Consider the following 26,514-nt stretch of genomic DNA (forward strand, 5'->3'; position numbering starts at 1 on the left):
TTTGTAAGTAGAATTTCAAATCTTAACGAGCACAAAAATATTAATGATTGGATAGAATAGTAGTTTCTTGTATAAGTGATGAGGGTTATTACGGCAATGAATCCAAGTTGTACCAGAGAAGACGAGATAGTGGTCAACGATATCTGTACAATGACCCACAGGGCCGGCCTTAGGCCACTGCAACCCCGGTAGAAATTTTAGCTTATCTGTCCACTAATGAAAGATACACTGCTTTCCCAAACTACTTTGTTGCACTCGGAATATTTTTAACAATATCCGTAACTGTGGCATCTGGCGAAAGAAGCTTCTCGCACCTCAAACTAATCAAGGATTACTTGAGGTCAACAAGTCACGAAGATAGATTGAACAATTTGGCAACTGTTGCCATTGGGCGTGATCTGTGTAGGAAACAGAACTTTGATAGCATACTGTATGACTTCGCCACATGCAAGGTTCATAAAATTTGACCATGCTTTTGTACTTAGTAAAAAATGAATAAAACATAAAGACGAATTAATTTCCAATACAAAATCTTTATTTTCACTTATTATCCTTATCCCTACCCAGACTGGGCACTGCGCAATCCGTTTCGTATAGGGCACCGCACTTGTTAAGGCCGGCCCTGATGACCCATAACGCCTAGAATCTGTTTTTAAAACCAGAATTTTTGGGCATTGTTTAATTATCGATTTAAATTTCTCATTGTTGGATATTTCAATAAGCTGCTCATGTAGGTCTTATATAATGGATTCATCTGTGATTGGGATCTGTGTCTACGCACAATAAAGATCAATAGTTCAATACCTAATCAGGGAATATCCAAGTGAAGAATATCTTTAAATCTTTGGTTAAGGTCGCTATAAAATAGTAGGCTACGTAATAGACATATTAAACACTAGCGAGGGGCGTGTTGATTATTAAACAAATTATACCAGTGATGGGGACAGACTTTGAAAAAAAAAATAAATTTCAACAGATCAACTGCTTTAAGCTTTCTGTGGACCCCCCTACGGCCGCCTGGAGGAGCCCTTGGGATTTTCGCACCGCAGTTTGAGAATCACTGGTCTAGAGGGTGAAAAGTGAGGATGTAACTTCGGATAAATATTAATCACAGAGCCACTGAAGCCACTAACAAGCTGAGAGACAAGGAAACTGAATTAAAGAGTTAAAATAAAATGTGTGACAATTTTTGTTTTGGTACTAAGTGTGAGGTTCGTCTCTAGTCTTGACAAATCTCGAAATATCCTAGCAACCTAACCCTATAATGTTGTCAACTCTGGACATACTCATTTTAAATTATAAAGCTTAAATCGGAGGATATGTTCAGGTTTCAATAGTCTTGGAAAAAACAAACACTAATTTTCTTGGAAATAAATACATCTATGTTCAAGGGACATTGAAAACAAAATTGTATACATTTAAGCGATATTTTAAAGTAAAAAGTTCTATTCATGTGAATGTTTTTAAAAACTAAATACAATGGGTATTTTAAAAAATAACAATATTCTAAATAGAATTTGTGTTATACACAAACTTAGATGCGGCCCGCCAATGGGTCACACGTTTGGTAACGCTTCATATGTGATACCTGCTATGCAGGTCAAAAATTAGGCTTCAATATTTTAAGCACGAATATCAGACGTCTTGAAATAAAAACTATCGACAACCAAAATATAGACGCGTGTCTGGGAAGGGAAGCCGGCAGACGATGTTACCATTAGTGTTGCAGTGGTAATGTTGATAGGCGCTCAAAGAGCCCATAAGTACTCAATGAGCCCACAAGTACTTAATGAGCCCAAAAGTACTCAATGAACCCATAAGTACTCAATGAGCCCATAAATACTGAATGAGCCCACAAGTACATAATGAGCCCAAAAGTACTCAATGAACCCATAAGTACTGAATGAGCCCATAAGTACTCAATGAGCCCATAAGTACTCAATCAGCCCTTAAGTACTCAATGAGCCATAAGTACTCAATGAGCCCATAAGTACATAATGAGCCCAAATGTACTCAATGAACCCATAAGTACATAATGAGCCCAAAAGTACTCAATGAGCCCATAAGTACTCAATGAGCCCATAAGTACTCAATGAGCCCTTAAGTACTTAATGAGCCCAAAAGTACTCAATGAACCCATAAGTACTGAATGAGCCCATAAGTACTCAATGAGCCCATAAGTACTCAATGAGCCCAAAAGTACTCAATGAACCCATAAGTACTCAATGAGCCCTTAAGTACTTAATGAGCCCAAAAGTACTCAATGAACCCATAAGTACTGAATGAGCCCATAAGTACTCAATGAGCCCATAAGTACTCAATGAGCCCAAAAGTACTCAATGAACCCATAAGTACTCAATGAGCCCTTAAGTACTAATGAGCCCAAAAGTACTCAATGAACCCATAAGTACTGAATGAGCCCATAAGTACTCAATGAGCCCATAAGTACTAAATGAGCCCTTAAGTACTTAATGAGCCCAAAAGTACTCAATGAACCCATAAGTACTCAATGAGCCCATAAGTACTGAATGAGCCCACAAGTACATAATGAGCCCAAACGTACTCAATGAGCCATAAGTACTCAATGAGTCCATAAGCACTGAATGAGCCCATAAGTACTGAATGAGCCCATAAATACTCAATGAACTGATTGTCATGAAGATGTGGTTCATCGTGAGCCTGGACTAACGGGTGTGGCTGAATGATCATGTAATTGATGGTTGACCTATGGACAAGAGGGGTGGTCAATGACCAATCTCTCATTCACAGCCTTTGGAGTAGTTCGTTTCCTTTGGTCAAGTGTTAGAAAGAAACATGGCCGCCCTGAGGCTAGAAGCACTAGCTATAAAATAACACTAAATACTGTTTATTAATTTTTAAAAAATATGTCTAATTCACAGTACAAAGATTATTTTATTTATTTTAACAAAAAATACACGAAGTCGATAAATTATTAGTAGCTCATATTACAGAAAATACATCAAGTACTAATAAATAAATACATATATATATATATATATATATATATATATATATATATATATATATATATATATAAATTATATAGCTTCTATGATACAGGTCTCATTTGTTTCTGCTATTAATAGTGAATAGATTAAGAAATAATATAATTTTATCCCCCCAAAAAATGGCTTTCATATTTAAATCTAAAAATAAAAAGGGTTCGCATTGAGAAGATTAAAAGTAGCCGTTGCATCTACACTTTGCAAAATCTAAACGTGACAGACGGAAAGACGGACAGACAGACCACAACGAACACTAAGAGACATCTTTTCAAAGTCTAGAATTGATCCGCGCTTTTACTAAAAACGAAAAGCTTTCTGTTAAGAAAAAAAACTTCTACGGGTTTAAGTTCACATCACATTTAAAGTTAACATTTCATTGACCACCTCACAGGTAACTGCATTTCTATCTCATGGTGCTGACATGAAGGCGACATTTGACATTTAGCAGAAATATAGACCTTCTGTTAAATTGCCCGCAGTGCTGTCTTCTACTTTTGCATGCCTGCCAGGTTTTGAGCGAGATTAGAACTACCCCCACCTCCTTCTCCCCCCCCCCTCCTCTCCTTCCTTACCAGTGACTTAACTAAAAAAAACAACAACAATTTACTGTGTCAAGAAATTATTATTTTTTAAATCGATAGGACTCTTGGAAGGTTAAGGGAGAGAACTAGTTTGAAAAATTCGTATTGCTACATCGAGTTATTGTTATTATAACTGTGTGACCATTAAATTACAATATCATATGGCTAATAATAAAACAACACCAGCACTGGGATATCTAACTATATATATATATATAATATGTCTTCTAGGGATCACCTTTATTTTCCCCTTAGTCTGTTGAATCGTTGGGGCCCCACACACGATCTAAGGACCGTCTTTTTCCATTCCTCTCTGACTTTCGTCTAGACTAGGATCTCTTTCGATGATAGGTCGATCCATTCTTAGACGTTGTCTTCCCATCGCTTTCTCTGTCTGCCTCTTCTTCTTTCCACTGATGCTGTTCCCTGTAGGAAGGTCTTTGCGAGCCACGAGGACCTCGTGATATTGTAATACAGTTTTAGTTTGTTTGAGTTAACTGACAGTGGTCAGCAGGTGATCGTGAAGCCTTATTGAAATTTTGATCCTGCTTCGGGAATCTCCTCATGTGTCATGTGGTCTGGTAGGTGATATGTAGAGGATGCTTTTATAGCATTTCGATTCCACGCCTGGGATCCTAACGATACCTCACTTTCATTTCTAGATCGCTCAGCGATAGAGAGATCTTCTTCTTCTTCTAGCCAGCTTTGTTGCTGCTGAGCTGTGAGCTCTTTCGCAGTCGATAGAGGGATACTCAGCAGAGCTACAGGGATGACATTCCCAAGCTGTTCTACACTACAAACTTACACGTCTGCTAACAAGAAATACCAGACTCTAACCAAGAATCAAATCTTACCCCCCCCCCCCGGCCCAGTTCCCAGCGCTAAACAGACGTTCGCCTAATTAGCCGTCTTTAGTCTGATCCAGCTATCCATAACGACTGCAAACATGGCCCAAGTCCAAACAGCAACCAGCATCCATCATAATGAGTAGATATAATTGAGGAAAAAAAAAAGAGGGGGGACACAACTGCACTGACGTTGTACACGGGAAGTTCGACCCATGAAGAACGGTAATCAAGAATAGGATTTTTAATCAAATCATCTCTAACCAAAAATTAGTTATATTTCAATCATAGAAGAATAGTTCTTTTTAAGCGAGTAATTGTGTTTAAAGTAATTGTGGCACACACTATACGTGGTGGCTGATCCATGAATAATTAATATATTCACTAAGATAAAATATAATTCAATAGACGGGTAATTATCTATTTAAAGACCAATACAAACATCTATTATTGACCAATTTAATATCTATTCTAGGAGCAGTCCAGAATCGCTCAGCGCCATTGTATTCACGTATTGAAATAGCTTCAATGTGCTCTATTTTCAATGACATCAGATTGTTTGTCTTATATTAAGATGACAAGAATGTCTCGGATGACACGACAGAAGAGGAGCAAACTATAATGGTATAGAGCAGTGTGTCCCAAACGTTTTCCTTCACGGGACACTTCGCACATTCTGAGTATTTAGCGGAACACTTCGCACATTCTGAGTATTTAGCGGAACACTTCGCACATTCTGATTATTTAGCAGAACACTTTGGTTATTTTTTAAGAGAGATTATCTCACGTGGTGACCTACTAGTTAATTATTCCAGCAGTTCGTTGACTCCTATTCAGGCCTCGCGGAAGTTTGGGAAACACTGGTATATAGAAATATACAGTAGTAGTTCGGACCAGTTCCCATGAGAACGTGATTGGATGTTTCACTTTATGTCACGTGATAAAACTTGCCAACGGTCGCCATAACAACAAAAGCTATTACAATTTTGTTCTCGAAATCACTGTTTGGGCTAAAAATAGCTCATACAACCCAAACGGAGCTCAAAAAAACTGAGACGAATTATTAACCAGTATCCAGATTACTCAACATTGTATTCGTACATGGTAAAGTACAAAAGGGGTAGGCCCAACATTTCAGGTTATAGGCTATTTGTGCTTCATTCCAATACACTTAAGAATTTAAGAATGTTTTATTCCAATTTGCAGTGGCATAAGGCCGGCCAAGCAAAATAGCGGCGTATGTACGCCGCCGGTCGACTAGTATATGAAATTATGAAAGACGTTTTATGAAATTATGAAAGACGTTTTATGAAATTATGAAAGACGTTTTATGAAATTATGAAAGACGTTTTATGAAATTATGAAAGACGTTTTATGAAATTATGAAAAACGTTTTATGAAATTATGAAAGACGTTTTATGAAATTATGAAAGACGTTTTATGAAATTATGAAAGACGTTTTATGAAATTATGAAAAACGTTTTATGAAATTATGAAAGACGTTTTATGAAATTATGAAAGACGTTTTATGAAAGCGGACGATCTTCTTTCATTTTTCACTTCGCAAAATAAAAAAACGTAAAGTACCCCCTTCAGACTATGCGATATTTAGGGCAGACGATGTAAAATTCATCTGTTTTTATGGCCGGATTAACGAGGGTGTCATGTGGACAGCACACCAACCAACCTCTGCTACTTCCTCAACTTATGTAAGGTACCCATTAGAGTTGGGTAGATTCAGGGGCATCCTAAAATTTAGGAAATTCAAAATCCAAGTCTTTACCGAGATTCGAACCTGATACTCCTAGGTTTGGAAGCTAAGTGTTTTAATACTCTGTGGACTTTTTTTTTTAAGTATGTAATGTACCAGTCATAGCCAATAACACAGACTTTAATTTTTTCTTTCATATTTCTCAGTTTGGGTTTTATTTTACAAAGCTTCTATCAACTCACTCTGTCTTTCTGTTACAAATCTTGTACACGTTATTTCTCCCACTTCCCATTCTTGGATAAAGTTTACTGGTTAGTCTATTATTCATTGTCGATGACAACCAATGAATAAAACAATGGGTTAACTAATTAGTGGTAATTCAATAATTTTGCTGCAGATAGAAAAGGGGAGATAAATCTTACAGTGTTGAGAGAACGAGCTCTATGAGCTTTATTTATTTATTAATTTACTTATTTATTTATAGATTATACTTTGCTTATTGTTACAAATCTGGAGATTTAGCTTAGGGAAATATTGTAAAGATTTGATCATTCCGATAATATATAATAACACAACATTGTATAATTTCGAAAAGACTCAGCCAACAAAATAAAAGGGTCTGGTCCAAGACTAAAAACATTGTACAACCCATTGTGATGTTTTCTCTTCAACAAAGACGAATCTTTCCTTCAGAGCAATAGGGGAAGAGAACTCTGAACAATAGATATTGGAGAATTTCATCAAGGGCGAAAACAACAACTATAAATAGCTAACTCAGACCTATATATGTCTATGAGCTAACTTTTTTTTGTTTGGTGTATCCGGTGCGTAGAATAAAGGAAGTGTTAAAATATATTTTTTATAAAGTTAGATTTCAATAAACAAACAGAAGTGCTTAGAAATTATTTTGATTCTGCATGGCCAAAAGAAAATGCACAAAAACTAATGCAATGCTAAAAAGGAATAGGCTGCACAAAGATAAAAGCACTTTACTAATTCAACATCATCATACCATTAAACGACAGTCGTTCTTCCCCAGTGCCATTAGAGCATAGGAAGAGTTGCTTTAATCAGACAGGAAAAACCAATGAATTAGTGGATAAGGGTGTCACGTACATATCTTATCTTTTGAGTGAACGTCTGTAATTGATAAGATAAGATAAATGAGACATATCACAAGCTGTAGGACAATAAGTCTGTCAAATGATAACTACTTCCCCCCCCCCCACTTTAACAATGTTCACTTTCTCACTCAAACTCAAACTTTATTCACTCCCAGACCTCCAACTCCTCTATTTACGATCACTTCCCCCCCCCCCCCAAATTGTATTTTATCACAAGAGAATGTGATTTACAGAATGTCTGTGAAAAGAAAAATAGAACAGATCGATAATACCTTTTCTTCATCGATGCCTGGGAAAGAATCAGACCAGATTGAAATATTGTGTAATCTTCACTAGACCTCTGCTTTGAAAACTTTTATTTTAGGATAATAGCTAATGTTATTAACTGGATTAAACCCCCCCCCCCCCAAAAAAAAACAAAAAAAAAAACAAAACAATCCAACTTAAAATTAAATGTTCAGAAAAAAATACAAGATGCAACTGGATAGAGAACACGTTCTAGCCAGGAGGTAAACCATGAAGACCCATCTCTAGTGATGGGAATAAATAAAAAAGACTTTATTGGGAAGGTCTTTGGAACTTTATGAATAGAAATGTCTTAGAAAAATTGGAAAAATCTTGACAGACAACAGCCACCCGCCCTATCATAACTACGTCAAGTCGTCGCGAAGTGGGCGACTACTGTCAATCAAGGCAAGAACAGAGCGGTACAAAAACTCGTTCGTACCTTACTAGGTCAGACAATATCAACGCCACCCTCTCATCAGGAAACATGAAAAGGACCAAGATGCCTGTGTGTAGTCGCTGAATGTACTCTTTATATTGTGTCTGTTCTATTTATGTGTATGTTTCTGTCGTGTTGTCTGTATAGGAGAAAAGAGTCCTTGTAATCACAACAAATTTCCATAAAGATCAATAAAGCAGTCTTAGTCTAAGGTCGCCTTGAAAGAATGTCAGGGAACATAGGAGCAAAGATATTATACCGGCAAAACAAAACAAAAAAGGTAGGCAACCCAAAGGGCAGACCACGAAAACGGTGGCTTTGAAGTCGCAGCGGAAGATCCTCAACAGTTTAAAGTTGGGGCATTGAGACGAAAAAGCTCAAGAGAGATCTGAATGGAAGGATGTGTTGAAGCAGCCCCCCACCCCCATTGTCTGTAACGCCACTGGGATAGATGGACAGGAATAGGCCCAGTTTTAAATTTATTGCTGTTTTAGATTCATCGACTTTGAACTAGTTTACGTTTTCGATACTATCTGACAACACTATTTGTCAATATTATTAGATGTAGTTATTTCTGAATCCACTGAGGCATTGGTTTGCCTAACAAGGGAATGTGTGGCCGAGACGCCTAAACCGCTTGGCTAACTTACCATTTTAACTTACCAATTTGTCTATGCTTTATTCATTTATTTATTTGGGCTGAGGCTGAGCTAAAAATTTCATTCTGTTGAAAGTCTGGCTTACTAAAGCTGTCATTGATATCAAAATATAATTTAAAATGGGAACCAGGAAATTAGGTTACAGCTGTCAGTCAAAGTAGGATATGACGTCATTGTCGTCTGTTGTTTATTGACACTTAACGCCCTATTTGCTAAGCCATAACGGTTAACAGTTAATCAATACTGAACATTATTCTTTCAATTTTCGTGATAAAGAGCAGCATTCAAGTGAAAAATGTCTAGAGGGTTGTTTCAGGTTCCTTTTTATCATTCGTCGACGGTCAGGCAGCAGATAACAGCGGTACACATTTTAGGAGCGGTCAAGGGGTGAACAAATGGGAGAGATAGAGACCGTGCTAAATAGGAGTTACATAATATCTAAAGCATCTGGCAGATTCAGGTAACATTCTTTAGGAGCTGTGGTGGGTGAAATTTGGGAGAGATATAGACGCCAATGTTTAAGAGTTATATAATATTTAATGCATCTGGCATATTCAGGTAACATTGTTTAGGAGCTGTGGTGGGTGAAAATTGGGAGAGATATAGACGCCAATGTATAAGAGTTACATAATATTTAAAGCATCTGTCAGATTCAGGCTAAGTTCTTGGAAATGACCCTGAAAATTTTTTTCTGAATCTTCTCATTGTTTTAGTTACATATTTTCGTATTACCCGTTAAGGCTGAAGATCACCGAGTCGAATCCACGAGAAATGGTGTGCTTCAGCCCCACGGGCGGTCAAAACCTTTAGGGCTTTTCAGAATGGACTACAACAAAAAGCAAAGAACTCTTTTTTATTTTCCAACAGGAACAAATATCCTCCTCCAGTACCAGACGTATGGCTCAAGTTGTCCAAGGGCCAATCAATTCCATTGACCAAGTTCTGTACCATGTCTCACACAACTCAATGGCCGAGTAGCAATCGACCAGCCAAACACACTCCTCCATTCAGATACTTCTCCAGAAGACATGACAAAACCATTTTTCTTTCACTGTCTTTCAAGGAATCCGCTTTTTTAAAATACCGATTCGAGTTTTTAAAAATTCATTTATAATGTAGACAAGTCCAAACTTTATCATCGCATTTTCTACAAACCAATAAATAATCATCGTTTTGTTTGTTTGTTTTTGTCAACTCCAAAAGTGTATAATTAGGCCTATGAATGGATGATATAAATTCCAAAAACTGATAATCGTATTTTCGTCAACTGCAAAACTGATATTCTAAAATCGACTATTGTGGTCTTGTCAACTTCATAACTGATAATTGTATTATTTTTTAACCGCCAAACTGATAATCGCATTTTTGTTACCTACAAAATGGATCATCGTATATTTGCCAACTGCAAAGCTGATCATCGTATATTTGCCAACTGCAAAGCTGATCATCGTATTGTTGCCAACTGCAAAGCTGATCATCGTATTGTTGCCAACTGCAAAGCTGATCATCGTATTGTTGTCAACTGCAAAGCTGATCATCGTATTGTTGTTAACTGCAAAGCTGATCATCGTATTGTTGTCAACTGCAAAGCTGATTATCCTTTGATTGTCAACTGCAAAGCTGATCATCGTATTGTTGTTAACTGCAAAGCTGATTATCCTTTGATTGTCAACTGCAAAGCTGATCATCGTATTGTTGTTAACTGCAAAGCTGATCATCGTATTATTGTCAACTGCAAAGCTGATCATCGTATTATTGCCAACTTCAAAGCTGATCATCGTATTATTGCCAACTTCAAAGCTGATCATCGTATTATTGCCAACTTCAAAGCTGATCATCGTATTATTGCCAACTTCAAAGCTGATCATCGTATTATTGCCAACTTCAAAGCTGATCATCGTATTGTTGTCAAGTGCAAAGCTGATCATCGTATTGTTGTTAATACCAATGTTTCTCAACCAGTACCAGTACTGAAGGATTACTTTTAATCAATTTCTATTATGGAATTCAAATACTGTTTGAAACGTTCTGAGGTAGTGAAAATGTCAATCCATTAAGTTAGACACTCACTCAGCTAAGTGTTAACCCTCTGCCTGCTAGACGATCTAAAATTGACATTTTTCATAAAAGCTTTCAACACCTGACAATAACATTTCTTTCGAAATTGTTTTGATAACAACTCATTGCTCCACTTCTGTTCCTTCACCTTGGCTAATGTACGCTGAAGTAAGTAGAAGACTAGACTCAAGTTTCATTCTATTTTAATACCACAAGACACTGGCAACTCTTTTGATCAATGACCGTCTGGAATCTTGATAAAATAAATTTCACTTAAAGTAGACGAGTACTCGATTCCATCTTTAAACAGATAATAATAAAAAAAAGCGATTCCATTGATTGTATTTCAGAAGAATTCCTATTTATTTTCGTTAGCGTCGCTTCTAAGAGGATCGATGCCCTCGCTGAGAATCGATCCATCAATTGGCAGGTAGGAGATCCAGGAAGCCGAAAGTCTTGCTACAAATAATGTCACGAGTTTTGGTAAATTGCGTAGCAGGAGAGGAGGGGTGGGGGTAGGGGTAATGTCGTAAATAAATATATAGCCTATACACGAGAGAATGGGGATGTCGCAAAAAAAAAAAAAAAGAAAAACATGTTTGTATTTGAGAAGCCATCAATAACCGTGGGCATACTGCTCCGCCCAATAATTTTACACCCGATGGCGCCAACACCGGAAAATGACGAGGAGAGTTACGCAATGCAAGAAAAAAAAACTGAATGTAAAAATAGACAAACAAATTAACAAGTAAAAATATATTTAAAAAAAAAATAGAAAGCACTTTTTTAGTGCTTTACAAATGGAAAATAAATTGTATAAACTTAAAAAAAAAAAAATTAAGACTGCCTGAAATTTTATTCCGATCCCAAACTGCCAATGCGAAAGGGATTCAAATAGACCATGGTGACGTCATTCCGAAGTGTAAGTTACCGATTAGTGTATGTTTTTTTTGTGACGTTTTAATCCATAGTTTTTAATGTTTAATTAGACTTACAGGTCGCTTTAACTACAAGTAAAAAGAACTCGAAGTCGAGATGGCGCATTTCTTATTCCATATGATAGGACACTATTCCAACAAGTTCTTTTTCCCTTACAGCCATTAGAGCAAGTAACGGGTTGCCTGAATCAGCCAGGAAAACCAACAACTTAGTAGAGCTTAATTCTATAATCAACATGCACGACTAGATTAACACAAAGGAATCGCGAGTGGGAAGCGTGGTCGAGAGAACAAGTGCGCTTGAACTTGGCTTGGCTTGGCTACCTAGAAGGGGGCTCGAGGTTCGACACCCGACTCTGGCAAAGTTGTGTTTACTGAGCGCCTAAAGGCAGCACGGAAAACCAACTCCTGCCCCCCAACTGGTCCACAAATGAGATTGGACCAAACGCGCTCTGAGCATGCTATAAGCATGAAAGTAGCGCTATATAAAAGCTATAAAAGTAATAATGATCTTCTGTTTTGAAGAAACGTAATTTATAAGAAGTAGAACCAAATCTGCAGTTGGAAATGCAGAGTAAACAAAACATAAAGATGAACAGAGTCAGCAAACATTCTTATGTTGACCTGACGTTCAAGTCTGAGAGGATCGATGAGAGGGCTAATCCGTTTCAGCATTAGTCTATTCTCCAATCGGTATTAATCTGATTATACTTATCAGTTTCGTCACAACTACTTATACCGCTGGGGATCAGGTTAGTGCAGGGATAGATTATAAGTTAGTATTATTTTGAAGCCTACAAATGTAACAGCTTCCGTTATTTTGTACACTCGACGCACCAAACAAATCTAGCTAGTTCTAGTTTTTTTTTCTACCTAGATAAACTAGTGGGGACGATAAACTAAACAATGTCAAGGACTCTTTAACTGAACATCAATGCTGCCAACTAAATGAAAAACGTTAGAGTTTATAAAATAAGATTCTGCAGGTCTACAAAGTGAAGACAAATTATCATTGAACTGTAAACCCGCACCATAGACTTATATCTAGACTAGACATGAAGATCTTTTGAAACTACGAAAAATGTGAAAGGTTTTTTAAAAATTTAAAACAAGGCGTTGTTTTGTAAAGTAGTTATAAGAAGTAAAGTTGTTTTTTTTTTCAACCCATACCTATGTAACATACAATTATATTTTTAGATCTAGATCTTGTAATTGAACATAAAAATTAATAGTACTCTCGTCTCATAACTATTATTTTGCAATTTTTAGATACTTAATCTAGATTCTAGAATGATCTAGGTAATCAATCTATTTAAATGTTCATAAGATAACTAAAATCAATAGAAATAATAGACATGAATTATTTCGATCTATGATTTTTGAAACATTATCTGAATGGAAACTAACAGGAAATGGCTTTGTTTCATATATTAGCATGAATATATAGTTCCGTGATTAATAGCCCATTCTAAAGAAAATCCGAGAAATGATTTTGCATTATTTCTAAACTTTGAAAACTAAAGATCATGACTTTTCTAAGAAAAGATTGATTGGGGCGACTTCCCATACAGCTTGAAAAAGAGTTTACGTACATAAAAATCGATCAATCGCGGATAAGAAATTGTTTCCACGTTTCCATTCTAGATATAATATATTAAGTCTATGGATGATCTATTACAAAAGAGATTGGACTAGTGCGCACTTTTCATGAAAGACGAGCTATTACAAAAGGAATTTTTTTTAAAGCTATACTTACAATCGCCAGACGATATTTCGGTGCGTCCCAAGACGGCAGGTCATCATTATCTTCTACATCCGATTCCCGCTTAGTCCTAAACAGGGGCTCTAATATCCTTTCCGAGTGTGCTGGCACGTCTGGCTTAATGCCCTTGGAGGACTGCTCTTGGAGTATCGCTTCCCTGAATATTCCTCCATTCAGAATTCGCTTCACTGTGCCAGATTCGTCCGCTGATTTTTTAGATCGAGCGGTGTTGGAGGAAAAAATCAGAGCCGAAGAATGCACATTAGGAAAGCCTTTGATGATGTTTGTGGTGGGTACAGAACCGGAAATCAAGTCGTCGGAGAAGGTCAAGGACATATCTACTGGCAGGCCATTGGTCCTGAGATTCACGTGCAGACTTAGAGCATCCACGAGGATAACTAGAATTGAAGAGAACGAAGAGAACATGTTAAACGGTTTGATTATAACATTCTTATAACATAACAAACACATCATAAAGACCAAATAAGAACACCAATTTGAAGAGTAATGTAACAACATAAATCGACTGCGGGCCATTGTAATTTCCTAACCGGTGTCGCGGGCCACATAAACGAAACAGTACAAAAAACGAAATGAAATTGACCTGAAAATATTTGATTCGAAACCTGTGGATCTATCACTTACATTCATTAATGGGATTTTATTATCTTTTTTTTTTTCATGCGTCAGCAAACGGCTTCATTACTCTACTAAAAATATGAGCAACAGTGTAGCTAGCTTTACCAACGACTCATTTTTTTGTCTCTTTTTTGGTAAATATTCTCATCGATCCTCCAATCTCCAGACGTAGTTTAACAATATTTTTATCCGCGGCTCAAATCAAGGAATGCCTTCAAATTTGTTTTATAATGCCGTTAAAGTGTTGTTCTTACAAAAAAAAAAACAGCTACAATTTCTTTAGAAATCAAATATGTTGGCTTATTATCATGTTCCACAAAAAAAGTAAAAGGCCTATCACTTTTTCTGGTAGATTCTACATTAAGAATCGCATTTCATAGACGCACAAATGTTTAAGGTCATGGTACCAATCAATCGGATAAACATTGATGACCCTAATGTAGGAAGAGAGACATTTTATAACCTTTTTTGGGCGGGGGGAGGGGGGGCTTGCAGATTTGTTACTCTTTGTGCCGACATTTCGGCGGGCCGGATGGAACTAAGTCGCGGGCTGCGTCTGGCCCGCAGGCCGTATTTTGGGCATCACTGAATATAGAATAAGGACTGATGCATTGAAAGTTTTTTAGACGCTAAAATCGAAAAAGTATTTTATAAAATAGTGTTTGTAATGACGAGTTCATTTATTGAGAGATTACGTCAGGGAACAATTTTTGGTCAAACTAAACTTCAAACAAAAGCAGCAAAATATCTACCATTGAAAGCTAACGATGAGGTGTTTGTCTATAACATTAATGAGCAAACTACGGCCCACGAGCTAACTCCGGCCCCTGTTTGTCGTATTAATTAAAAAAATCTTTTTTTTTTTCACAATTTTAGAATTCTCGTTTTCAATACCAGATGAACTGTTTGAGTAATATAGCACATTTTTCTATGAATCAGTCAAAAGTTGTTCTTCCATTTAGTTTCAATAGAGGCCTAAACTAAATTTTGGTGTACCTTTTAGGACGCCCCTGAGTGCACCCATATCTAATGGTACCTGAGATTAGGTGGGGAATAGTAAAGACGGATTGTCGTTGTGCTGGCCTCGTTAACCGGGGGTCACAGAAACAGATGTTTACGATTCCATCAACTGCCCCATAGATTGCAAGGCCTGATTGGGAGTTCTGCTGAAGTACCACTAACCCCCCCCCCCACCACCCCCCCACCCCCCAAAAAAAACAATGTCAATGTTACAGCGCAATTAGAATTATTTATAAATTATTTCATTATTTATATTTATAACAAGTATCGATGAAACCTGTTCTGTTACAAAATGGTCAACTTTTTTTTTAAATGCATTTGTGGAAAGTCTAAGGATTTTGAAAGTTCTAATTCAATAATATGCATTTATTACGATAGGTGTACACAAGGTACAGAATATATTAATGACCAGTATTAGAACAAGCGATGTCAGAAATATATTGATCTTATCTTATCTTATATAATACAGACGTTGCTTCATAAAAGACGATGATAACGTCCTACGCGTCATGCATCTTGTCATGCATGTTAACCAATGACTTAAATTCTGCTATTGACGGATGAACTACTCAGCAGTTAGTAAAAACTACTTCCAAAGCTGAATCAAAACTAAGAAGAACTTTCATTAAAACACTCGTAGATTCATAGATGGCATAAGTTAAATAGTGATATCATGAAATCTGATACTAAATTCCCGTATTTACTATATAAAATAATTATGGGCCGACAAAATTTTGCCTTTAATTTTTTGGCCCGTTCCTCAAAAAGTTTGCCTATCACTGGTCTATATTATGTATGTAAAAGGTCCCCCTTTCAGACCTTGTGATTTATACGGTAGATTGTTAAGGTCATCTGTTTCATTTTGCATTACGTTTGTAGAGTAAGGAAACCAACAATTACAATACAGCAGCGTTTCCAAAAAATAGGATGGCGCGACATCTTGACACTTGTGTATTCCTTCATTGTAGCTATAAATCCACGTTAGAATATTAGTAAAAACAAAAAAGTAGTTCCCCTTTCAGACCTTGTGGTCTATAGGACAGATGATGTGAAGGTCATCTGATTCTGTGGCCGATAATAAAAATCCCAGTCTTCACCAGGATTCGCACCCGAGACCCCGGTTCGGAAGTCAAGCGCTTTACCGCTCAGCCACCGCGCCTTCACGTTAGAATATTAACCAAGTATAATGGCAATGTCTCAATAAAAAATAAAACATTGTTAAAAAAAAAAGATCTTACGACGGTCACATCCATTACAGACGTAGATCCACGTGCACAATGGGAGATTTCCACGATAAACTAAACCAGTGTTTCCCAAATCCCAAACTTTGTCTTTAAGGGAACACTTCCCATTTACGTCTAATATCTGCTGGGCATCAAGCTACCTGTCTCTAGATACGAGTATCTACTTCGACCTTGTTTCAACATAATAAACAAAAAAGTATTTTCCGCCATGTATGAATAATTGAATATCTCCTATATGTACTCCTCGCATAATAGTATCGGCATGTGATAACTCCTTTATTACACAATTTATCTGAGGTGCGTCTTACCCCATTCTTTGGACTCCTTTTTTACAATTTATTCGAGGTGTGTCTTACCTCTTTTTAATACAACCTTTCTGACATAAACTCTTCTTGCTATTAATAAGAAATTATACAATGAATATATTTACTGTAGATGCCAGGAGAATGAATTTCTTAGTCTCGAAACAGAGGAAAAGTTTACAGATTCTCCAGAAGTTGCTTTTTTTTCTAGTATAAAGAAACATATGTTTTCGACACACATTTTCCGATTCAAAAACAAAAGACTAAACGCGTTAGATCAGTGATGCCCAACAGAATTCAACCTGCGGGCCAATTAAATTCCTCCACTCGTGTCGCGGGCCACACGACCGTAAAGGTACAAAAACGAAAAAAACAACTTTAATAGAAACCTGTGGATTTAGTTCTTACTACTGACTGGACTTACATTAATTAATGGTACTCTGGTAGTATGGTAGGCCTACACGTCAGAAAATGGCTTTATTTCTCAAGTTAAAATATAAATATTCCCATTGGTCCACCAGTTTTAGACGTAGTTTAAAAATCTTTTTTTTTTTCGCAGCACAAACCAACACTGCCGTAATATTTGTTTTATAATGTCGCTTATTTGTTGTTTAAAAAATGTTTGCTTATTATCATGTTCCAAAAAAAAATTTTCGTTCACTTTCCCTGGTAGATTCTAAGTTCTACTTGTAGTTACTTCAACCTTTCCCATTTCAGGATCGTACAAATGAGGGCCCTGATGTAGATTAGATACATTTTTCAACATTTGTTTTAATAAAAGGAGGGATTTTGTGCCGACGTTTTGGCGGGCCGGATTGAACCACGTCGCGGGCCGGATCTGGCCCGCGGGCCGTAGTTTGGGCATCACTGCGTTAGATATAATGAGCATTCATTACCGTGGACTGGGATTCAAAACATATTTTATATGCAAAGAACAATTTGGAAATTATGTTGTATCTGTATATTCTTTTTTTTTTTTAATTGTGCTTAAAACCTTACCAGACCCCAATATGGGAGCGTACAGTGATACCCTAGACCGCATTTGGTAGGGGGGGGGGTGAACTAATTTTATTTTTCGTTTGGGAGAGAGCCACTGCTAAAAGTTTGAGAAACACTGCAAAGTCTGCACTACAGTATCTTTTTTTTTTTTTAATCATAGTTGTAGAATGAGTTATCATTCATGAAAATATTTGCCCCAAGAGGTGCTAGATGTGTCTTTCAAGGGCCGGCACTCTGTCATATGCAAACTCGTACTTTTAGCAATTCATGTCAGCTGCCCCCCAACGACCAACTAAAACTCGAAGCGTTACATTATTTTCAAGTACGTTTGACAACTTCTAATATGTCATGTTTAGCCCCGAATGTTTTTATCATGTTTAGCCCCGAGTGTTTTTGTCATATTTAGCCCTGAATGTTTTTATCATGTTTAGCTCCGAATGTTTTAGTCATGTTTAGCCCCGAATGTTTTAGGCATGTTTAGCCCCGAATGTTTTTGTCATGTTTAGCCCCGAATGTTTTTGTCATGTTTATGTTTAGCCCCGAATGTTTTTATCATGTTTAACCCCGAATGTTTTTGTCATGTTTAGCTCCGAATGTTTTTATCATGTTTAGCCCCGAGTGTTTTTGTCATATTTAGCCCCGAATGTTTTTGTCATGTTTGTGTTTAGTCCCGAATGTTTTTATCATGTTTAGCTCCAAATGTTTTTGTCTTTTTAGCCCCGAATCTTTTTGTCATGTTTAGCCTCGAATGTTTTTGTCATGTTTAGCCCCGAATCTTTTTGTCATGTTTAGCCCCGAATCTTTTTGTCATGTTTAGCCCCGAATGTTTATGTTTTTACTCTTTAAGGGGGTCGTGGTGGCTGAGTGGTAGAGCACTTGGCTGCCAAATCGAGGAGTCTCAGGTTCAAATCTCGATGAAGACTGGGTTTTTGAATTTTTGGATTTTTAGGCCGCCGTTTAGTTCACCGAGCTCTGATAGACATTAGCTGGAAAAGTAAAGGTGGTCGGAAGTTGTGTTGACACCCTTGTTAACCGACGACCATAGAAGATAAGATAATTTTTATTGGTCCAATCAAATGGAAATTCAGTTTGAGTACCATTGGCCCCCCTCAGTGTAACTACTGTAACAATAACAATATAGATGCAAATACGAACAACATTCACACAAGAAACACATACACACTTACAACCATCGCATTTATGAATTAGACTTCCGACAGATGACCTTGTAACACTCTAACCGAATGTGGATAAAGGAGTTTTTAAATCTTTATGTTTTAGTTCTAATGGAATGGAGACGACCACTTCGTTCAGATCTTAGGTAACAGTGGTTTAATGGGTGCAGGTTGTCTTTCAGAATCGTGTTTTGGAAAAGCATCTTTCTTGGAAAAGCTCTTCAAGAGATGGTAGCTGTGTTCGAGTGATATACGATGCTTTTTAAATTAGTCTATGTCTTTGTGCCGGTGAAGTATTACCATGCTAGCAGGTGATGGCAAAGTTAATTAGACTGCTGATGGTTGCTGTATAGAAAAGTTTAATCATGGTTTTGTCAGAAACAGATAATATATACATCGTCTGTCCTATCTCAAGGTCTGAAATAGGCACTTTTCTTTTTACTTGCTAGATTTTTAGGACTCTCCTTTAAATTTCGAGATTTTTAAGACGCCCTTTAGTTCGCCCAACTCTAATGGATACCTGACCATAATTGGGGAAAGTAAAAGCGGTTTGTCGTTGTCATGGCCATGAAATCTAGTTAAGCGTCGGCAATAGAAACTTAGCATTGCATCATTTCTCACCGGGATCGAAAGCTCTGAAGTAGGAATTTTACAATAACGCTAATCCCACCCCTTAGGTCAGGGGTTCTCAACCTGTGAGTCGCGACCCCTTGGGGGGTCGATTGACGATTTGCCAGGGGTCGCCTAAGACCATCAAAAATATGGATTGTATTTTTTCTATTGTTATATTGCTGTGTGGGGGGGGGGGGGGTCGCGGCTGTGTGAGGGATTGTAAAAAGGGGGTCGCCAAGCTTAAAAGGTTGAGCCCCTGCCTTAGGTGAACGTGGCCTTAAAGTATCGATTAAATACAAATATGTTAGAAAACACTTCTGCAAAGCCCCCGGTCGATAAGGGGTCTTTGTGTTAATACTCCCAGTAGGTGAGCATGTGGCTCAACGTAAAGTTCAAGGCTGAAACAGTAACCTTGAAAAGACGTTCACATCGAAGAAATAGTTCATTGAGATGATGGTCAGTTCGGAAATACAGCAAGAGGTGATGAAAACAACAACAGATCGTAGGGCGTAATTATCTTTTTTTTTAAGTAAAGTCTATAATATATAAGATAATAATAATAAGGCTTGTCTTCGAGTCCGAAGGCATCAGGAGACAACCTCGAGGAAAACATCAGGCGTGAAAGCGTTGGGAATAGCATCTATGACATTCCCTCGACATCTTCTGCAAACTGAGCTGGTGCCAAATGTAACGCGAAGCGTTCCTTTGGATCTCATCAGCAAGGTCGAGAGAGAGACCATGACGCATGGGCCACCCATGACCTCTTTATCCAAGGCCCAGGAATGCACCCCGGAGAGGAAACTCTGGTGCTGCTGCAAAGCGGTCATATATTTAGATCCTGAGCCAAAACTCATTCAGGACGACAGGGGATGTCGGTGGGAAGGGTTAGAGCTAGGAACTATAGAGAAGAAAGAGACGAGCGCTGGCCACACGACCAGGCAGCCATCTTTATGTGGTAATTATGGCTAAAAATGTGGACTATAGTGCCTCTACTGGACACTGCGTACCGGAGTCTCTTAAAACGTAGAGCCAAAGAGTATCCCAGAGGATTGTGGGTACACAATGTCCAATAAATTACTTGTTATTGTGTTGTTGTTTTTTTCTTCATTATATTTATTTATTTCCTTTAAAGCGAACAGATGGCGATAGCCTGCGGTCAACATCCGAAGATCGATACTGCACCGGAAGTGAACTTTGGGTAATGGACGAGATGAGGTGAAACTTTGTATCTGTTGAAAGGGAGGCAACGCTAACAGCACAGGAAGGACAACTCAGGAGGAAAAACAAAAGGGGTGGGGGTAGCTGGGTAATGCCTAAGTGATGAGTTTTGTCCCTTGTTATGAAATGTGTTTTTTGTTTCCCTTAGTGCTGCTTTGGTTCTTAACTCAAATTTATCTCTATAACCAGAGGCGTCACATACAAAAAAAACAACAAAACATTACTAGCGTGGAAACACAGGATCACGATGGCGATTGGGCCCCCATTGACGATACTTTGACCCCTGTAAAAAAAAAAAAAACGCAAGCTTAGACTGTACGCCAATATAATGAGCTCATCAGGGATTGCAAATATTTTTTAGCAGGGAGCAGTTCCAGGGAAAGAAGGAAAGGCAAACAAGAGTGTTGCAGAGGAAGCGATGGGGACATCAATGTATGGACAGGTCTGACAATGGAAGAGATCTCTATTCCTGACAAAAGACAGAGAGGGATGGAGAGAGACGGTCGTTAGATCATGTGTGCTGCCCCAACGGTCCAGCAGACTGGGGGACAGATGTAAGTTAACCAATGGCGCACCTGACCATGAAGATAATGACGGTGTAAATGGCTGACTTACATGTAACAATTATTATTCTGCTTAGGGGATATTACTTGATGTCTAGTGCCCTGAATTAATTACTTATGTACGTATGTAGAAGAAGGAAAGGTAGCTATACCTTGTTCTTTAATTATAGCATAGACATCAAAATAATTCTTGACGGAATTTCAGCCTTCTAACGAACCAACCTTTACAGATACATTCATAGCAGTCTGTTTCAATTAAAAAAAAAGAACAATATTTCTAATATCATTTAAATATTTTTTGGTTCCTCTGGAGCAAAAGTTGCTATTAGTGTTAGCGATGTCTGTCGGTCACGTTTAGGCCTATAAAAAAAATGTAATTAAAAATCCATTTCGCATTACTCAAAATAGACTTAACGCGTTTATTTTACTTTTTCTTTTATTCAGTAGATTGGTAGAAGATTACATTGCCAAAGACATATAAGACAAAAAACGTAAGTTCCACGTTTATTTTACAAATTAAGTAGGCATAGATATGGTGTACGGGTATCAACCATTTTTTTTTAAACAAATTAAAAAGTTAGTTAATGATATTAAATAGCTGTATGTGGTTTAGAATATAAATATGCAACCTTAAGTACATTTATTTCTATGGTTGACGGTGAATGAGGATGTCATTCTAAACTAATGCCAGTTTCTCTTTAGAGAGCTGGGTTATAGGAATTTGAAAGTTAACGATTCCAGTTCTCATCAATGGGTTCAGAGGTCAAGAACTTTGCCACTCGCTTATCACGCCCCCCTCCCCTTTATAATAAAGCAAATGTGTGATAAAAAAAAACTTGGTCGGTAGGAATCTTCCATTGCTGTGAGGTTCCCAAGCGATTTTTGTTTTGTTTTTGAAGAAACCGCAAACATGACTTTCAAGAAAAGAAAAACAAAACATTCCATGACATGGATGGAGAAGGAAGCTCCAGCTGGCAGTCCCAGGAGAACCTTGTAGAGTGCAGAGATAGAATTCGGATTTAACAAACAAATACACAGGTCGCAGTCGGGGGATGAAAGCGATAGTTGTATTTAGACAAAGCTTATTATCAACTCACTCCGTCTGTCTGTCTGTCTGTCTGTCTGTCTGGTATAATTGTGTGTAAACGTTATTTCTCCTACACCCATACCCGGATCAAGTCGAAACATTACACAATTATTTGTTGCAACTAAAAAAAAAAATTAATTACAAAATTAACCAATTTTTAATTAATTATGAATGAATTAATTAATTAGTTATTTTGTTTGGTATTTTACAAGAGAAATAAATGCCACTTATTGATTTATGTGACTGTGTATGTGGAGTTATTCCCCTAATTACATATGTTTGAGCCCTTTTTTTTCTAACACTTCCCGTTCTTGGATGAAGCTGAAATTTCGCATAATTAGATAAGCTTTGTTGTCAAAAAAAAGATTTTTTTAAAAATATTTTGCTTGTTTTAAAAAAAAAACAAGAAACATAATAAACATAAGTAAAAAATAAACATATACTTTTTTTTAAACAAATTGTGATAAAAACAAAAATGGTTTAAATTTAAATCTTTTGTTTTTTGAAGTTAACGTTTTGTTTATTTCCGCAAACATTTCTAAGTAAATCATTTTGTTTTATAAACACTTCAGGATTGCTCTGTCTATATGTAAGCTATATTAATTGGCGTCGCTTATCAGAATTAAAAATAAACGAGTTAACATTCAGGTCTTTGGCCTGTTGCAACGTCCTATTTTTTTTTCCCTTTCTCTCTTTTCTAGGCTAGAGTTGCCAAGTTGCACACCATTTGAATGTATCCTCGAGCCAAATGCGTTGTTCTGTTGTTTTTTTTTTTGGTTTTGGCGAAGCACACTTTGCCTTCTCAATTAAACAAGAAAACTAAAGACAAGATACAGACCTATTACGAAGGGCATTAGATGAATTGACAGAAATGGGAATTAAATTAGAGGAAGTTTTTCCACAAAAGTAGTCATTATTAAGAGGAACAAAAAGAAATAAATATTTCCCCACCCCAAAAAAAAAATCGAATATTTTTTATGTTAAACCAGTTTCAGTATAAACTTATTTAGTTTAAGGACGCACCATAGAGGACGTACTTTGAACGCAGCATATTTGTGACCACAGATAGTGTACGAAATTCTAGAGTAGAGGTTGCATCTAATTTCATCAGCGGCAACATCATTAAAATACAGAGGACACAACTGTGGCCATTCTGTATTAAAACTTATTGAGCTTTGAATCCTTGTGGATTTAAATCTTTGTTTTATCTTGTGATGTTGTTTCTTTTTTGTGTGTTAACGAACTCAAATATTTAGACACTTGAACAAGATACACATGCATCTTCTGAATCAGTAATCATCAGTGAACAAACACATACAAATGGAAAACATTACATTACACAAAAAACTCAAAATACTTAGGTATGACAATAAATGAAAAGTTAACATTCAATTTCCCCTATTGAGGAAATTAATTTTAAAAAAAAAAAGCTTTGAGTATATTAAAATAAATTTTAGCTCAAGAAAGCAATAATGAAACTAGAACAGAGACTTAACTAGAGACGTTGGATTTATAACAAACGAATATTCACATTGGACTAGAGCAATACTATTAGTAAAATCATTAAATTTAGAGTCAATTCAGGGCAGAAGAATAAAAAATAAAGGAGAGAAGCACTAATAGAACACGTTGAGCCATAACTTACAAATACAAAAACACAACCTAATAAAATTACTCAGATGCAACGACATAGGCGCATTTCTTTTTCAATACAAATTCTTGCAAATGCTCCTTCTTTCCTAGTGCAACTACAGCATGAAACGGGTTGCCTGATTCAGTCAGAACAACCAATTACTTAGCACGAGTTGAGGTCTCTAATTAGCATTGTCGTGTGGTATGCGCTCTGGACTGTCGTTCGGTGTTCTCGATAGTCCCGGGTTCGAACCCTGCCTGCTGCCATAATCCTGCAGGAGATTTGGGCTAGAATGTAATTACCTTTAAATCCGAAGGAACATCCGAAACATGTGAACTCTTTTACAAACATTTTTAACATGCATGACTAGATTGACACATGGATAGCGCGTAACTATCTTTTTTGATGGAGCGTATGTGATGTAAAAGGTAATTATTTTTTACTAAAAATGTTTTCATCACAATCAGATTTTAACAAGTGTATAATGGCATGAGTCTGAAATAGCCTCTGACAACCAGTCCAACTCCTGGCCTTCACGTATGGCTCAGATATCGAGTCCGGCGGAGCTGTTCTCACTAACAGGAGAAGGGGCGAAGGCATGTAACTGGCGCCAAAACCAGTAAGTTTCAGGCAGGAGGGGCTCGTTATCCTTGGCTGGTAACCCACCTAGGAGAAGGAAAACTCTGAATTAAAACCTCTGCTGCCTTGCGGCTATACCCAATGTTATGAAAAGGCTTCGGGAGACAACTCTGAGGAAAAAATCAGGAGCCTGAGACCCTAAGGCAGTTTGCAGCACTCAGTGCTACACCCTGGCAGAACCTGCGACTCCGCTGATCCAAAAACTGCATCGGCACTTGCGTCCATTTGGATACATCAGCTGCGTGAAAAGCGAGGAACTGCTGTGTGGTTGACACCGTTCAGCCCGTAGCTAATGCGACTGACGGAGGCCATTCAAAGCTTAGCTTAAGTATACACAAAAAATATTTAGAAGACAATTTTTTTTTCACAAACAATACCGAATAAAGTTCTAGTTAAATGTTTAACTAAAAAGAAAATAGTGATAGTAATGTATGATATACTAAATGTTTTTGATAGACCTATTAAGAATGAATATCGATTATAAGTTATCGATTTATTTATATTTTTTAAAGCATTATAAATTACCTATAAAAAAATGTTCATACAGCTTAATAGATAGCAACCTATTTTATATTGTGGCTATAGGTATTAATTGTGATAGGTATTAAACTACAGAATTAACGAGTCTATATTGGAGTATCAAGTAACAGGGACAAGGGTATCGACCCATTCAACCAAAAAGATGGAAGAAAAAAAAACTATACTCACAATTAGGATTGACGCAAAATCGTCTCTTTGGAGCAGAGGTGTCGGTATCGATTACGTTAAGTTCGATGTTTCTTAAACTGTGGTACTGGAAGGCTCTTTTATTATAGGGATAGATTTCGGTATCGATTACGTTAAGTTCGATGTTTCTTAAACTGTGGTACTGGAAGGCTCTTTTATTATAGGGATATATTTCGGTATCGATTACGTTAAGTTCGGTGTTTCTTAAACTGTGGTACTGGAAGGCTCTTTTATTATAGGGATATATTTCGGTATCGATTACGTTAAGTTCGATGTTTCTTAAACTGTGGTACTGGAAGGCTCTTTTATTATAGGGATATATTTCGGTATCGATTACGTTAAGTTCGGTGTTTCTTAAACTGTGGTACTGGAAGGCTCTTTTATTATAGGAATATATTTCGGTATCGATTACGTTAAGTTCGATGTTTCTTAAACTATGGTACTGGAAGGCTCTTTTATTATAGGAATATATTTCGGTATCGATTACGTTAAGTTCGATGTTTCTTAAACTGTGGTACTGGAAGGCTCTTTTATTATAGGGATATATTTCGGTATCGATTACGTTTAGTTCGATGTTTCTTAAACTGTGGTACTGGAAGGCTCTTTTATTATAGGAATATTTTTTTTTAGTAGATATGGGTCTCTGTAGATCATCCGGTGAAACAAATAGCGATAGGAATATAGCAGACATTTTTTAGAAATGGGGATTTAAGATTTAAGCAGGAAGAACCCGGATGTGGGGCGGTAATCCCACACAATGATCCATCTTACACCCACATAAAAAAACGGTTTTAAAAACAACAAAACCCAAAGTACAGTCCATCCAGTCATGGACGACGCTGTTTTACAGCTACAAAGTTGTCTGGAGCAAACAGATTGGGACATGTTTGTAAACAACTGCCCAGGCAGATGAACTTACAACTGCTAATTCGTACATCCAGTTCTGTGAAAGCATGATTGTACCAAAGAAGAAAATTAAAACATTCAGTAAGAATAGACCCTGGATGACCAACATTAAAAATTAACATTCTGTGGTCATCGAGAAGTACATAGAAGTCTATTTATAAAGCGCTGGTTATGTGTATGTGTTTTTTTTTCGTGTGTGAATGTTGTTCGTATGTGCATCTATATTGTTATTGTACAGTAGTTACGCTGAGGTTGTCAATTGTAGTCAAACCAAATTTCCATTTGATTGGATCAATAAAAGTTATCTTATCTTATGACTTGAC

At 37.0% G+C, this 26,514-nt stretch overlaps 1 protein-coding gene across 4 annotated transcripts in view; it reads right to left on the minus strand.

Annotated features, from left to right (window-relative positions):
* The window catches only part of LOC106068515 (receptor-type tyrosine-protein phosphatase R-like), a 71,661-nt gene that overhangs the window by 31,134 nt on the left and 14,013 nt on the right, over window positions 1-26,514 (minus strand). For all 4 annotated transcript variants that reach the window (XM_056044798.1, XM_056044797.1, XM_056044794.1 and 1 more), the window contains one exon: window positions 13,423-13,826. In XM_056044798.1, the coding sequence (XP_055900773.1) occupies window positions 13,423-13,826 (404 nt within the window). The remainder of the gene's footprint in view (window positions 1-13,422; window positions 13,827-26,514) is intronic.

The sequence above is a fragment of the Biomphalaria glabrata genome, chromosome 10 (assembly GCF_947242115.1).
Source record: "Biomphalaria glabrata chromosome 10, xgBioGlab47.1, whole genome shotgun sequence".
Taxonomy (NCBI): Eukaryota; Metazoa; Mollusca; class Gastropoda; family Planorbidae; genus Biomphalaria; species Biomphalaria glabrata.